Raw genomic sequence first — 17145 nt, forward strand, 5'->3', positions numbered from 1 at the left:
TGAGAGAGTGCGGGCATGCGCCGCATTTAGAGGATTATTCCAGGGATTTCATGGCGCGTAACACCAGAAAAGTTCTTTCCATGTTGCACCTGTATGGATGTAAATTTGTGTCGCTAAGAGCTTATTTTTTACGCTATTATGTCTAATAATCACGTGTCTGCTTTACATTCATTCGTCGCACTTTCCTTGGAATGGTTTTGGGAAGTCCACAGTGGTTTATTGGTGGGTTCAGATTCTTTATTTCGGTATTTTTTACTAGTGGTCCGTAGTTGTCTTTAAAAGGCCTAATAATACATTTGTATGAATTTGTTGATCAATATGTTTAACTGTGATCACTTCTCCCCGAAGATACTATAATGAAACATCTATCTATCTGTCTATCTATCTATCTACAGGCAGATTGTGAAAAAAATCAGGAAATGACTACAAATTTCAGTCATGACGTGAAATGACTAGGAGGGTCAGCCATTTCATGTAACAACAATCAATACACTTCATTCATTACATGAAATTTCACTTAATAACTTAATCAACAAAATGGATCACAATTTCAGCATCATTTATTGTCACTACCAGTTAAAACTATTGTGGCAGCGACTTAATGCACTTCAGCTTTATTTTTGAAGCATTTACCCTATTTGTTTGACACTTGCTGTGTGCACGTCATGATATACACATACCATAGAAAATACAGAATTAAATATTAAACCATGTTACACCTGACGCACAAGTAGGTTTGCCATTTGTATCCTGATCTTGTATCTTGACAGCACTGAGAAAGTGAGATAGGATTTACGTACAGAAATGGGTTTCACACATGGTACCCCCCAATTCAATCCAATGTATTAACCTTTTTGATTCTCCTCACTGCAAACATAATACATATACCAACTTCACCAAAAACTGCTTCATAGACGCATATTTTACAACAGTAAGAAAAACAGTAAGTCCTATATATTTATAAGTAACAGATTCCAGTCGTGAGTTAGCATAAAACCATGGTTCAGTTTGTCTTAACACACTGCTTAGATCGTATGTTTGGTGGTGGAGACTTCGGGGTGTTTGGGTGAAAATCGCAAATTAAGTATTTATTTTTTGGTTCATGTGAACTACTAGACATGTCGCCGTTATGAAAGAGAGGCGTTAACCTTTCAACAAAACCGTTTACGTACGCATCGATGACATTAGACGACAGCTACTTCTCCAGACATTGTACTACAATGTGCCTGTGTCTGTGCGTGCGTTTGTATTCGTGCCTAAAAAAATACATAGGTAATATTGTAATGTGCTTAATGTTGATTTCTGTGTTGTTGTATGACATGAATACTCGAGTAAGCGTCTTGCTTGATGTAGGTAGGCCCTTCATATTCGATGTTCCCCGAATATTGTCCTTGCCAATGCGTGAAGGTTGGGTTGAGTTGGTTGGAGTTAGGGTATAAAATTTTTCTTTTACATTCTAGACTTCGCTGACTTCACAAACGTTTGCGTGTTCGCATTTACTGACGATGTGGATTCTTACAGCGTTATGACGCCGGGGTACTGAGAAGTATATGTACTTTACATGGTGATTCAAAGAGCAGATTAAAAGGGGAGTTAGAAAGGCTAAAACTACACTGGTAATAAAGACAGATGTACAATAAGGAATAAAAGCTTGAACCAGCTTAATGAATTCGAATTAGTTAATAAATAGCCGGACCAGCTTATTGGACCCTATTGGATTAGTAAATAGATACACCAGCTGATTGCGTTCTAATTAATTAGAAACTAGTTGAACCAGCTGATTGAACTCTGATTAATTAGTAAATAGCTGAAGGAGGCGAACATAGCCTGTGGTTGAACGAGCTGATTAAAATTTAATCCTGATTACAACTGGTAGAAAGAAGGATATTGTTTAACAAATGTCACTATATCCATAAGAATGGAAATGGATACAAAATAATTTCATAAAGAATATGCGTTTTCTAAATGAAAACGGGGTTATTACATTTACAAAAAAATGCCCATTTGAGTTATGTGAACATCTAACGTTTTCTTACGAATACACAATGCTAGTTAGAATGCCCCACTCTGTGTGGGTTCGAGTTTCGGTCTAGACTCAAAACCAAATAAGTACTAGAATCCGTAATTTACTGAAAAACTGTAAGCAGACTCATTACAAAACTAACGTTTTCTTAGTAACTAGTTTACTTTTCATCCACTCATTGATCACTTCTTGCTTCATCTTCTTGGCTTATGAGTTCTGGAAAATGTTCAGTCCATGATATGAATCCATAACGAGAAACAGGAGACGAAATGTTCTCATCGCTTCATGTATTCTTGGACAAAAGAGAAAGCCACGTGCGAGAACTGAGCAAAATCGTGACATTGAAGACGTGTAAGAAGAAGGGATTGAATTTTATTTAGCGTAGCCAAAATTACACACTTGGAACATATCAATGCTGGTCGCATCGACGCTTTATTTGAATTAGATTCGATTTTCACTGTGATGTGCAAGGTTCAGATTTGTCATTTTGCTTGTGTGCTGTGTTTAGACGGGAGAGTGTTGACGACTCTGTTTTAATCAGAGCTTCATACAATTTGCACTTACATAGCCTAAAGGTCATCAGAGTTGATGTTCTGGGCCATCGATCACTTGACTGTGCGGTTTGTTTACGGGCCGTCGTCACACCGTAGGAGAACGGTCTACTCCCATTTGTGACAGACTCCCAGTTGTGAGACAGTGGAGTAGGTAATTAAGCAAAGAAATTACACGTTACTCCTGTATCAAACAGAATGGATTAATAGTAGCTAATTAGGGTTTAGCTGTGTAACTTTACCTTGTGAACAGAACAGACACACATAGTTACACAGAGAACATGCAGCATATCGATACATATTAAATCATTGAACAAAGTCCAGTTTTGATAAATTCTGCAACTTTAGAGTTATTGGGAAATTTTGTCTACGGGCATTTAGTGTTGGACAGGATAAGATAATGAGGAGTTCATCACAGACAGATGATGTATATTTGTTACATCGTTCAGTTCCGTAAGAACGTCCTGTTTTAATGGGAAAGGCAAGTACTTATGCATTATATAGTAGATTGATAATACATTAGTTGTAAACCAGTCGTAGATTGGGCCATAGGCAAACTGTAGCGATAATGGGGTTGTGCAGCATAGAGAATATGACAAGTCTTCATATATGCGAGCAAAGGTTGACTACGTACTTTCCTCGCTTCGGATCGAAACATATTTTGCATCTCCAAACAAAATATCGCCACCTTCAAAGGTACACTCCCATTTCCTCACTTGGTTGTGCTCTCACATTTCCTACCTCATGTTTAATAATTACTCAGGTGAAATATGTTTTAGTCAACATTTTAAGCGCCACTCGTGGTATTCAGATCGTTCTTCGCCTCCATTACCCCTGCCAGCTTCCGGTTGAACGGAGTGACGGAACAAGAATAAGCAGAAATTGAAAAGAAATACCATATTGCCTAATTTGATCATAAACCTGTTGGGATTTAAATTTATTTGTCTTATCTGTCGTCGCTATTGTAAGAATTTTCGTAACATTTTCTTATAGTGTCTACTTCAGGGCAGTCATGTCCAAATATATTTCTACAGACCAAAACCTATGTGGCCAGGCTATATGATATTTAGTTATTATCATTCAATCTGCAATCTTGATCTTATCACTACCGCAGAGTACATTGTTTTGTCAGATACCTTGTTCCTCTTTGTCACTTCCATTAATTACTGTATATGACATTTATGGCCTTTATTGGTTATCCCCCTTGGCTGTGTCTGTCATCACATCAACTGTAGAAGGAAGTGCGATAAGTTTCTCTATCTGTCCATTGTTGAATCTTTGCCTGTCTATTGTTGTTGAAAACAAACTATATATATATAGTTTGTTTTCAACAAATATAGTTTGTTTTCAACAACAATAGACAGGCAAAGATATATATATATATATATATATATATATATATATATATATATATATATATATATATATATATATATATATATATATATGCTCACATCTATACTGCACGTGATATGTGAGTGTGGAGATCGGCATTCCGATTGTCTTTATAGGGACGACAGCGAGCAGGATTATGCCGCGAGCAGGAAAGGCCCTGGGGTTGAGCTGGAAGTCCACTCACCTCATTCATGTATACTTGTTTGTCATGTCTTGTGAAACCAACTAAAGAAGTTTGAACAACTAAACCATGCCTTCGTCTTCATCAACGTATTCATTCATCATTTCGTCAAAGTATTGCATGTATGTAATTCTCCAGTCATCCTATCCATGAGCCGATCCGAAGTCGACGCACCAACCATATATGGACACGTTGACAACTGGTGTTAGAATCCGGATGGAGTAACTTTTTAGCTTACTCCCGATCTTGAAACCTCTCTATGTGCCTACCATTAACATCATGTATCAAGGATGATTCCCCAAGTTCTACGTCAAAACGAAGAGATTGCAAGCGAACATGGTCCCTCAACACTGCCATCTTGAATGGAGCATCATACAGCAACCACCTAATGGACAACCCACAAGTTAAGGATGGAACAGCAAGATATGACAGACCAAGAAAGTAGGTGCGTCTCTCCCATGGAGATCGTGTATTCATCCAGAAGCCACCTTATGAACATCTTCAACATGAACATTGTGTACAAGACAGATCTTTAGGACTTACTTATCTGTGTGTACTTAAATGAACTGAGTGCAGGATATACAATGTGTTATTGTTGATAAGTACTAGTGCAACCAGGTATGTTTGATCATAGACCAGTACATTACTACCTTCTTATGTCTATACCATATTGTATTTCGTGCATGTGAACATTGATTACTTATATAGATATAGGATGAAGTCAGAATAGGAATATTCTTTTGTCCAGATACCCATAACCACATTTTTATCATGTGTCAATATTAAAGCATTAATAGCACAGCAATATTCAGCATTTTAGAATTTTGAAGTCAGAGTAGGGTTGTTAATAATACTTCTTTATTGGGCATAGCACCCACAATATATGGGCAAGCTCTGTCAACGACACAGGAATAGCCCCCATTGTAGGAGTATTATTTTGGAGCATATTTATAGCATAGCACCCACACTATATGGGCAAGCTCCGCCACAGGCACGGGAAGAGCACCTATCATACTTAAAAAGGCAACAGTACCCACAAGTACCGTCTGAGTCACGCGGTAAAGCTTGACTCTTGGTTTCAACTTTCTTAATGTGAAATATTTGCTGAGATGTTTAATGTATATTTTTATGACACTAATCATTATCACTATTTGTCCCTGAGCCTCGTCTTGCAACGATCCTTCGATTATTTTCCTGATGTCAGACTGACAAGATGATCGTTCTCTTACCGTCACTGCATATATATATTTGCTGCGCGGCATATCAACGACATGAAGAATTGCTTTACTGTGAATATATACTGATTCGCACTGTTGATATTTACATAGCTTCACTCCTACCAGTTTGGACTCCGTTCATTTAAGCTTGGGGAAGCTGTTATAGTGTCTACTTCAGGGCAGCCATGTCAAATATTTCTACAGACCAAAACCTATGTGGCCAGGCTATATGATATTTAGTTATTATCATTTAATCTGCAATCTTGATCTTTATCACTACCGCAGAGTACGTTGTTTTGTCAGATACCTTGTTCCTCTTTGTAACTTCCATTAATTACTGTATATGACATTTATGGCCTTTATTGGTTATCCCCCTTGGCTGTGTCTGTAATCACATCAACTGTAGAAGGAAGTGCTATTAGTTTCTCTATCTGTCCATTGTTGAATCTTTGCCTGTCTATTGTTGTTGAAAACTATATATATGTATGCTCACATCTATACTGCACGTGATATGTGAGTGTGGAGACCGGCATTTCGATTGTCTTTGTAGGGACGACCGCGAGCAGGAAAGGCCCTGGGGTTGAGCTGGAAGTTCGCTCACCTCATTCATGTATATGTGTTTGTCATGTCTTGTGAAACCAACTCAAGAAGTTTGAACAACTAAACTATGCAGTTGTCTTCGTCAACGTGATGCTCATCAAAATCATGAGCTAATTCTCCAGTCATCCTATCCATGAGCCGATCCGAAGTCTACAGGTCCTAATTAACCACAAGCCAATGACCACAGGCACGCTTTGACAATTTATTCTACATAAAAACACTCCTGGCGTAATGGGCGAATGAAGCAGGGGAGGAAACTGTTAGTATTCCATGTGGAGTAATACCCTCCTGTTCCTTCACTCCTTTGAGCCGGAAGCTGGAAAGGGGAATGGAGGCGAAGAACGGACTGATTTACCAAGAGTTGCACTTAAAATGTTGAATAAATAGTAATATTTCACGCGAGAATTTGTTCAACATGGGGTTGGAAATGTGAGAGCACAACCAAGTGAAGAAACGGATGTGTACTTTTGATGGTGGCGATATTTTATTTGACATGAAAAATATTTTTCGATACTGAAGCGAGGAAAGTACGTTGCCAACCCATTTGCGCTACAGTTTGCCTGTAATTGGGCGAATGAAATATAATACAATCCAGCATTTGAATAATATAAACTGTACAAAACTTCATGAAATATGGTTTAAGTTTCCACTACGACATATTTTAGTCTAGTTTCATATAATTCTTTCTTTAACGGATATACTGATGGGATATCTACCCAATTCATAGTAAAAATTCATAAATATGTTAATCAACAATGTTTATCAACAATTTATATTAGTATATTTATTGACCATTGACTGCTCTTTTCGATCACCATTGTATGACAGGCCTTCAGAGAATACCGATGTCGGTCTGTCCGCTCAATATCTTTGGTAATACATTTCATTATTTCCGTATCTATCGATTCTCTTTATAGGAAATAAAAATGCTCTTAAACGAACAATGTCTTCTACGTTAATTAACTCATTAATGAACTAAGCCCCTTGTGGGTACTCTCCAGCAAAAGAGCTTGACCTTCTTTCATTGTAGGGAAAAAGAACCACCAAGCGCCGAGTGGGTTTAGTTTTACGCCGCACTCGGCAATATTCCAGCTATATCTGTAAATAATCCAGTCTGGACCTGACAATCCAGTGATCTTTAATCCCGAAGTTTTATTTGTATCCAGGTTTCTCAGTTGAGAGCATTATGAATACTTTTTTTCTCACTTATTGTTATGATTTGGTTTTCTTCTCTCTTTGATAACAGAACTATTCTCATGTTTTGGTTTTCAGTTTTCTTTGATAACAGAATAAACGTTGTAGCTAGACATTGTATCAAAACAGAAACTATGTGCGAGACATTTGACAGTGTTGGAGTATGGCTAGTATACAGTTACAATGTACGTACTACCATTACACGCTGCTTGTTTGTTTGATTACCAATTTATGGATTCTGATGTCAGTTGAAATATCACAATACAGACAGGCAGTGGGTACTTTTGCTGCCAGTCTAAGTAAACTTCGTCTCAGTGTATTTCGTTACACTCCACCACTGAGTCTTACAAAACCTAGTAGAAGGTCGCGTCAGAAAACCTGTGAGCAACCAATGACGGTCCAATCAAATGCGAGACGGTTAAATAGATTTAACCAATCAGACAACGGCTACTATTTAGGGATCGGACGGACCTTCAAAATATTCAGGTCACCGACACAGATCTCTCCACAAACAAAAATCAGCATATAACACAGTTATTTGACCAGTAGTATATACGCTTTGGGGTTTCTGTTGACATGGTTAACATTAGCTAATATTTCCGCAAATTAACATGTTTGAATATTGCCAAAAACACTATTTACAGCGACTGTTTACTCACTGTTGTCATGGCAGTACGTACGCCGTGAGCATCACCCGGAAGCGATCGTACGCTAAATAGCATTCGGAATCGTTCGGGTACGAACGTTTTCTAGATAAAATGTTCACAAGGGATGTGCGAATGTGTACGTTTGCGATTTGGTAAGTTGTGTTCTGATTGGTCAATCTCAAAGGTTACCTGACGCGACTTAAAATAAAGTTTTGTTAGACTCAGTGGTGGAGCGTAACGAAATGTACTGAGGATAAGTTTACTTAGACTGTTTTGCTGCAGCCCTCCATTCCAAACATTCATATAAATTTGCACTTAATCTACATTTCTTCAAATTTAGATGTATGTATAGTACTCGTGTTTCATTGATGCTGTCGATATTGATATTGTGTTGCGGAGATATCCATCCCAATCCAGGACTTAAATGTCTGAAATATGTAAACGCTATTTTAAGAATTGAACTAGGAGACTATGATGTAATATGCCTAACTGAAACTTGGTTAACCTCAGACTCAAACAACATCGACGTAAGAATCCCTGGCTTCCACCTTCCATTTCGTAAAGACCGGCAGACCGGCACACTCGCGGCGGCGGTGTGGCAGTCTATGTGAATGACGCTATTTTTGCTTCTTTGATGAATGATTTGGATGTAGTCGGCCTTGGGGCAATATGGATACAAATTAAATGTAAAACAAGAAACTATCTGACTGGAACATTTTATCGCGCCGATAGGAGCTCCGAATATTGGAATTCGATTAATGAATGAATAGGTAACGCACTTGATCTTAATATGCAGACAATCATAACCGGTGATTTTAATACTGATATTGTTAAGTGTAATAATAAAAGAAATAGACTATATAGAAAGTTATTACGGCCCTTGGCAAATAAGAACTCCTACTAGGATAACCCAAAATAGCAAAACGCTGATCGACTGAATATTTGTATCCTGCGTCGACATTCTCAGAGATTCTAGTGTATTAGATCCCATATGTAGTGATCACTGCCCGGTATTTCTCAATTTAATAGAAGCCGTACAGAACAAAACTGAACTTCGTTTAAAAGGAAAATCTATGATTATTCCTCAGTCGATGTCAATGGTATGAATGAAACTATCAAAGGGATAAACTCAAACACGCTTTTTTCTTCGCAGAAAACTCTCACATCCCTAATAGCGTGAATGAATATATCCCAGATAAAACTATTACAGTTAGAACTAAAGATCCGGCATTGATGAATAACGAAATCCGATCAATAATAAGGAAACGTAATCGTATACATACTATTCAAAAAAAAAAAAAAAAAGAAAAGAAAAAAAAAGAAAAGAAAAGAAACCGTCCTAATGACTGGTTTAAGTTCAGAATGCCTCGTAACAAAATAGTTTCAAGTGTTAGAAACGCAAAACGTGCCTATGATGCTAAAGCTGACGAAACTGTAAATAACGCTGACAATCATGGTACAAAAATGTGGTAGCGATTACTTAAGAGTTGTGTAAAAACAAATAACAAAACATCGTTTCCATCAATCGTAAGGAATGAAAATGAACAAGATATCGCTGATGCTCAACTCGTTTTTCTCAGAGCAATCGAAAGTTGCTGATCCTAACACCAATCTGCCTGATATCAAACCGCGCGAAGTCGGTCATGCTTTGTCATCAGTTACAATAAGTAATAGAGATGTTCGAGATATTCTGTTGAGCTAAAGTCACGTGGCCCGATGGTATTGGAAATATTGTGTTAAAATTAAACTCTGACTCTCTAACGCCGTTGTTAACTAAGTTGTTTAACCCCTCCATTCGTGATTAAACTTTCCCTTCATCTTGGAAATTATCCTCGGTAATACCGCTTCATAAGAAAGGCGATGAACACGTGTGTTCAAATTATAGGCCTGTTGCGCTAACTAGCTGTGTCGCTAAAGTGTTCGAAAAATGCGTTTCTAAATACGTCTTCAGCTTCTTCAGAGATAACAAATGAATACTCTGTAAAGCTTACAATCTGGATTTATGCCTGGCGATTCTACAGTAAATCAGTTATCGTATCTTTATAACTTTATCGCTGGTGCAGTAGACCAAGGAAAGGAAATTAGAGCCGTACTTTGTGACATAAGCAAAGCCTTTGACAGAGTTTGGCACCGGGGCATTATTCATAAACTTCATATTTACGGTATAAGGGGTACTCTCTTAGAAAGATTCGAAAGTTATCTAGATAGCAGAATGCAAAGAGTGATTATAAATGGTTACAGTTCAGATATTAAAACAGTGGCAGCTGGTGTTCCCCAAGGTTCCGTTTTAGGTCCTTTTCTGTTTATCATCTACATTAATGACATTGTTGACGGTATAGATAGCAAACTTCGCCTCTTTGCAGATGATGCATAGATATATACGATAATAGATGACCAAGTCACAGCAGCCACAACTTTAAACAGAGATCTGGCAAAAAAATCAGATTGGGCTAAAAAGTGGCAAGGTAGTTTTTAATCCTAGTAAGACTGAAAGTACAACATTTACTCGTAAAACGCAAAATTATGTCAGGCCCCACTTATTAATGAATAGCGAAGTTATTAAAGAAGTTGACAACCATAAACATCTAGGTATTACACTTCAAAGCGATTGTTCTTGGAAAGTTAATATAAGCGACATGATAAAGAAAATTAGTCCAATGATCAATTGTGTGAGAAGTTTGAAATACCGTTTATCTCGGAAAACTCTAAACACCTTACATAATTCCTTTATCTTACTACTTTTGACTACTGCAGTCATATCTGGGATAACTGTACGATTGAACAGGCAATCTTACAGGAGAACTTGCATTTAGACGCTTTACGGTCCATATGCGGCGCGGTTCGTGGCACAAGTCATGATAAACTGGGAAACGAATTATAGTACACTGAAAGGAAGACGACATCGCTCTAAGCTCAGAATGTTTTCCACCTTGTACAAGGAAAAGTATTTGAACAAAGCAACTATAATCTTAGGAATAGTACTTCTATTGAAACTATTAACTGTAAAACACAAAGATATTCACAAGCAATTTTACCAAGTGCGATTATGTCGTGGAATTCATTGCCTGATGGATTTCTTAATGCTGTTTCCCTCAGTCAGTTTAGAATAATGATAAACCCAAAAGAAACAGTTCATAACTACTTTGATCTGAATGTTGGAACGAGATTTAGTCCAATCATCCACTGTCGCCTAAAGCTCGGCTGTAGAGATGTGAAAGCGGACAGATATAAACGGTACATATCGGAAACATCCAAGTGTTCATGAGGTCATGATAACGAAGACGTTCGCAACAGAACTATACGAATCTAACGTCAACTATGTACTTTTATACTCAAGGATATGATGTTAAAACAACTTTATACGGCAATGATGCATTGAATAACGTAATAAATAGTGATAATCTTAGCTCATACACCACTTCATTTAAAAAAGTAACCGTTTTCAGTGATTATGATCTATGCATATATATTGAATATAAGAGAAACTAGATGTAACACGATCTTCTGCAGCAACTGACTTGGATACTAGGCATAACCAACACCTATGTATGTTATTTGGTCCTACTATTGATCTTTGTCGTCGAACTACTTAAACAATATGTCCACCTATTGGAACACTTCAATATACTGGAGCGGCGTTAATATAAGCTTCTTAGCTTGTTCGCCTATCCAGATTTCATCACATTTTGAAATACAAATATGTTTCAACCACAATCCAGTGATCAACAACATAAGCATCGATCTGCGCTATTAGGAACCGATGACGTGTCAAGCAAGTCAGCGAGTCTGACCACCCGACACCGTTAGTCGTCTCTTACGACAAGCAGTCACCTTTTATGGCAGCTGTGAGCGCTGAACCAGTAATTGGTGTGTCTCGCAACTGGGATTCTCACAACTGGGTGGACACCAGGAGAACTTACGTGCGGCATCAAGCAATAAAAACGCCTTGGAAGGCGAGACGTGCTTCTGCTCTTCGTGAACACCTGGCGTCATCACTGACTTTCTAATCACGCAATTTTCACACTTCAAATTAACATTTTCTCTTCAAAACAGATTACTTTTGCTGTAGGGACAGTGAAGACTAGGCATTCCTTTGAACTGACGTTTTATTTTCAGTGGGTAATGTCGTGGGACAAAAAGACATGTTGCCATTCCAGTTGAAAAACGTTGTAAAACGTATTTCTTGATATAGTAATTAACATCAAGAGTGAGTGAGCGAGTTGAAAGTGGCGTAAAATTAAAATGACTCAAGCACTCTTGATGTTAATTACTACCGGTCATAATATAAAAGATGATGGACTGGAACGCATTATCTGTATACATGTAAATATACACAACACATCCACTTACTTGCGATTTCAAATAATAGGAACTAGACTTAGTCTGTGATTTGTCATTGTTAACGGGAATAACAGAATGAAATCATTGACGAAGTCAAAATTTAAAACGACTGAATCTCACCAGCATATGTAGTCAAGATATGAATTATCACTTATGACAATCTTTATACAATCTGATGACAGTATTGTAATCGAACGGTTTTTTTCCATAAATACTTGATTGAACGGAAATATATTAAGACACCAAGCGGAGATTAGAGTTCTCAAAACAATTTGTGAGTACAAATTTCTCTAAATTCTGAAGTCTCAGGGTCATTTCCGACACCTGTCGACGAATATAAATCCACTGGCACCCCTTCCGCATGCAAATCAGGATTAGAATTGGTCTGCAGTAACCTATGCATAAGTGGCAACTAACTGGATTGGTGGCCAGGCTTGCTAACTTGGTAGACACACCTCATCAGTTCCTACATTGTATAGATCGATGCTCGCGATGTTGATCAATGGAATGTCTGGAGACAACCTGTTTAAACTCCCACTAGAACCAGACTTCCACCAACAGACAACCAACCTCGACTCTCAAGAGAAGCAAATTTCCACCAGGAGACAACCTGCCTCAACTACCATCAGAACCAAACTTCCACCAACAGACAACCTGCCTCAACTCCCACCAGCAGTCAACCTGCTCCAACTCACACTAGAACCAGACTTCCGTTTGCAGACAACCTGCCTCAACTCCAACTAGAACCAAACTTCTACCAGCAGACAACCTGCCTCAACTCGAACCAGACTCAGACGTCTACCTGAATACAACACCTGTCTCAACTCCCACCAGCAGACAACCCACCTCTACACCCTCCAGCAGATAACCTACAGCAGACAACCTGCCTCAACTCACACCAGAACCACACTTCCAACAACAGACATGTCTCAACTCCAGCCAGCAGACACCCTACCTCAACTCCCACTAGAAGCACACTTCCACCAGCAGACACCCTGCCTCAACTCCCATCAGCAGAAAACCTGCCTCAACTCCTATTAGAACCAGACTTCCCTCAGCAGACAACCTGCCTCAACTCCTATTAGAACCAGACTTCCATCAGCAGACAACCTGCCTCAACAACCACTAGAACCACACTTCCACCAGCAGACAACCTGCCTCAACTCCCATCAGCAGACAACCTGCCTCAACTCCCACTAGAACCAGACTTCCACCAGCAGACAACCTACCTCAACAACCACTAGAACCACACATCCACCAGCAGACAACCTGCCTCAACTCCCATCAGCAGACAACCTGCCTCAACTCCCACTAGAACCAGACTTCCACCAGCAGACAACCAGTCCCAACTCCCATCAGCAGACAACCTACCTCAACTCCCATCAGAACCAGACTTCCACCAGCAGTCACATTAGGACCAGACTTCAACCAGCAGACAACCAGCCTCAGCTCCCATCAGCAGTCAACCTACCTCAACTCCCATTAGAACCATACTTCCCCCTGCAGAATTCCTGCCTCAACTCCCATCAGAACCAGACTTCCACTGGCAGACAACCTGCCTCAACTTCCGCCAGCAGGGAACCAGCCTTAACTCCCACCAGAACCAAACTTTCACCAGCAGACAACCTGCCTGAAGTCCCATAAGAACCAGACTTCCAGCAGCGGTCGTATTACGACCGGACTTCAACCAGCAGACAACCTACCTCAACCTGCCACTGGAACCCTGGTTGTTGAGGGCATGTCAAATACGTTTTCTTGTAAAATGGGAACAGCGCACAATGATTCTGTAGCTAACAGATGCTCACGAATACACAATGTCACACTTCTGCTGCATATATGAGACATGGGTATACACATACAGGATAGGGTGGACATTGAAGCAAATTAACGTTCATTTGGAGAATAAATTCAAATCTTTTATTGCATCTCAGACTGCAGGAAAATTGTTACCAAATTTCTCTTTCAGTTTTGCGTATATCAAAGTAAAATATGTTATATTTACAACTTTGATGGTGGAATTTAGTTTTCAATGTATATACAAGAACATGTAGTGTTTGCTTACTTCATATAATAATCATCCAGGGTAGGTGATTTTTCATTTTCAGATGATGTTTTTCAAATACATTTCAAAAGGCTATCCATAATTCAGCCTAAAAGAGATGAAATGCATCATTCATGGCCCACAGTAGCACAATCGGTTGATGTACTGGCTTGTGATATACAGCTGCACAGCTGTGCATAGTAAGTTTGTATTCCGCCATTGCCACAGTGAATTCCTTGCAAACTTTTGGTGAAAGAGGTGGTGTTTCGGTGTAAGGAATCATGATCATATATCAGTTGGTTCTCTGAACAGGACCTTCCTGAGTGGGGCAGTCTCATTTCAAGAGAAAGGCACCGCCACAGTCTTCCTCGGGAGAAAACCACAACAACATCTTCCAATATTTCACCCTAGTGGGACTGTGGTTGACGGGGACGTTTTGCTACTTTTTCAACCTTTCAGTCTTTTGTGGCACATCCAAGGATGGCTGAAGCCAATAAACCCTCACCAGTTTACTTGGACCCTAAATAAGACTAAATAAACCCCTAAGGTACCTGTAATAGAATCCTCACTGTCATACTACTCCTGTATAAATTAGGTCAGGTAATGGCAGCAGCCATGAACTGAGTAACTCTCAAAGAACCCATTAGCAGAAGGTCACTAAACAGTCACAAGGCTAAGTGGTTCATCAGAACGTTTTAATAATCAATCTTTTGTTAATTCATCAGGTCCAGATCAATGATATATACATGGTCAGCTGCCAATATTTAAATACTTAGATATAATAATCTATATTTCATATGATAACAAGAGAAAAAAAATGATGGAAATGATCAGTACATGATGGATCAAAACAACATTCTGGAAAAAATTGAACTCCCATAAATATCTTCACTCATTCCATTGAACATCAGAAGAATCACAACCACAGTGCTTGTTTCGGGACCTTTACGTAAGTGCTCGTTTCAAACAATAACAATAGGTCCAAAAATAACAGTGACTGAGGCATCTACTATAGTGCTTGTTCTTGGATCATCTCACTGAGTCATTTACTAATGGTATATATTTCAATGAATGGGGCATCTACTATAGTGGCTGCCCTGCAATAGACGAATCTACTATTGTGTTCACATCTTACTTACTATGGAGTCAGGAACTTGGACAACTACTATGAGGTTGTTTCCAGAACTGGGGCATCTACTAAGGCGCTTTTTTCAGAGGCTGGGGCATGTACCATGGTTCTCATTTCAAAGGCTGGGGCATCTACCATGGTTCTCATTTCAAATTTAAAGGCTGGGGCATCTACTATGGTGCTTGTTTCAAAGGCTGGAGCATCTACTATGGTTCTCATTTCAAAGGCTGGGGCATCTACTAAGGTGCTTATCTGAGAGGCTGGGGCATCTACTATGGTGCTTATTACAAAGGCTGGGGAATCTACTATGGTGCTTATTACAAAGGCTGGGGCATCTACTATGGTTCTCATTTCAAAGACTGTGGCATCTACCATGGGTCTCATTTCAAAGGGTGGGGCATCTACTAGGGTGCTTATTTGAGAGGCTGGGGCATCTACTATGGCAGTAGGTTCATAAAAGTGTGTGTAGAAATGAAATTATACATATGTAAGTCCAATTCTTTTACGCATGAAATTTTCATTACAATCTGGCATCATTTCAAATGTCTTGTTTTTTATATGCTGCTGTTCTATGGTACTTTTAAAATTAAGCACACAAAATAAGTTTTGCATGTTTTCATTGATTTTCTGAGTGAAAAATGCAGATTTCTGTGTTAACAGGAACACTGAATGGTGTTTACTTCAGAGGCTGGAGCGTCTACTATAGGGCCTGTTTCAGGAACTTGCACACCAGATGTAGTACTTGGTTTATGAACTATGTCACCAACAACACACCTTACTCCAGAAAGTTATTCATCTGTGATGTATGTTTCTGGAATGAAGTTATCCTCCATGGAACTGTTTTCGGGCATGTCCTCTTTTGCATATTTGATTTCAGCAACTGGATCATCTGTCTTGGCTCTTGGAAGTGGGTCATCCATCATAGAGGTTGTGCCAGGGATTGGTTCATCGATCACAGAGGTTGTGCCAGAAAGTGGTTCATCCATCATAGAGCTTGTGCCAGGGAATGGTTCATGTATCATAGACACTGTGCCAGGGAGTGGTTCATGCATCATAGACACTGTGCCAGGGAGTGGTTCATGCATCATAGAGGTTGTGCCAGAGAGTGATTCATACATCATAGAGCTTGTGCCAGGGAGTGGTTCTTGCATCATAGAGCTTGCAACTGAAGCCAGACCTCCCAAGCTGCACGACCTTTGAAAAGGTTCATTTTGAGTGTCTGGAAAACTGCCTTCTTCTTCTATAGGTGGTTCTGAAATTTCTGTATCTACCTCTGTGTTAACTTCAGTAAAAAGTGATGCCAGGTCACCAATTGTCATTGTATGATCTTCACCACTATAAGCAGTATCGGAAGTTGACATTGATTTGACCATGCTATTGATTCTTTGTTCAATAGTTCCACGAACAAGGAACTTGTGAATGTGTGTAGACCTGAAAAAAAGTAAAAAACCTTATATTTCATATAATATGCTTTAGTGACCTTTGTCATAGCTTTCATGAGGGCATGATGAGAAATCAAACAATGCTTCTAAAATAATTCAAAGAATTGATAGAATTCTGGCTATCATCACATCACTGTCAGCAATACATAATTATTTGTGTCATGAAAAGTGACTCCCTTCAAAACAAGCACTAGAAAAGAATGTAATTTTTAAGTAAAACTTATAATTTATACTTATCTTGTCTCATGCTTATCTCCATCATCTATGCGAATGATAGTGGAACACTTGAATCTTCATGCATCAACTGCCCTTTAGATACATCCTATCTACCCCCATGGGAAGTGTACAACTGCACTTCTTTGATCCGATTCTTCCAACCTTCAT

At 39.0% G+C, this 17145-nt stretch overlaps 1 protein-coding gene across 1 annotated transcript in view; it reads right to left on the reverse strand.

Moving 5' to 3' along the window:
* Positions 1–14868: 14868 nt before the first annotated feature.
* LOC137287583 (E3 ubiquitin-protein ligase SHPRH-like) overlaps positions 14869–17145 on the reverse strand; it is a 192413-nt gene continuing 190136 nt past the window's right edge. The window contains exon 32 of the mRNA XM_067819951.1: positions 14869–16750. Within this exon, the coding sequence (XP_067676052.1) occupies positions 16108–16750 (643 nt within the window). The 3' untranslated portion in view covers positions 14869–16107. The remainder of the gene's footprint in view (positions 16751–17145) is intronic.

This window comes from Haliotis asinina, chromosome 6 (assembly GCF_037392515.1).
Source record: "Haliotis asinina isolate JCU_RB_2024 chromosome 6, JCU_Hal_asi_v2, whole genome shotgun sequence".
In the NCBI taxonomy this organism is placed as follows: Eukaryota; Metazoa; Mollusca; class Gastropoda; order Lepetellida; family Haliotidae; genus Haliotis; species Haliotis asinina.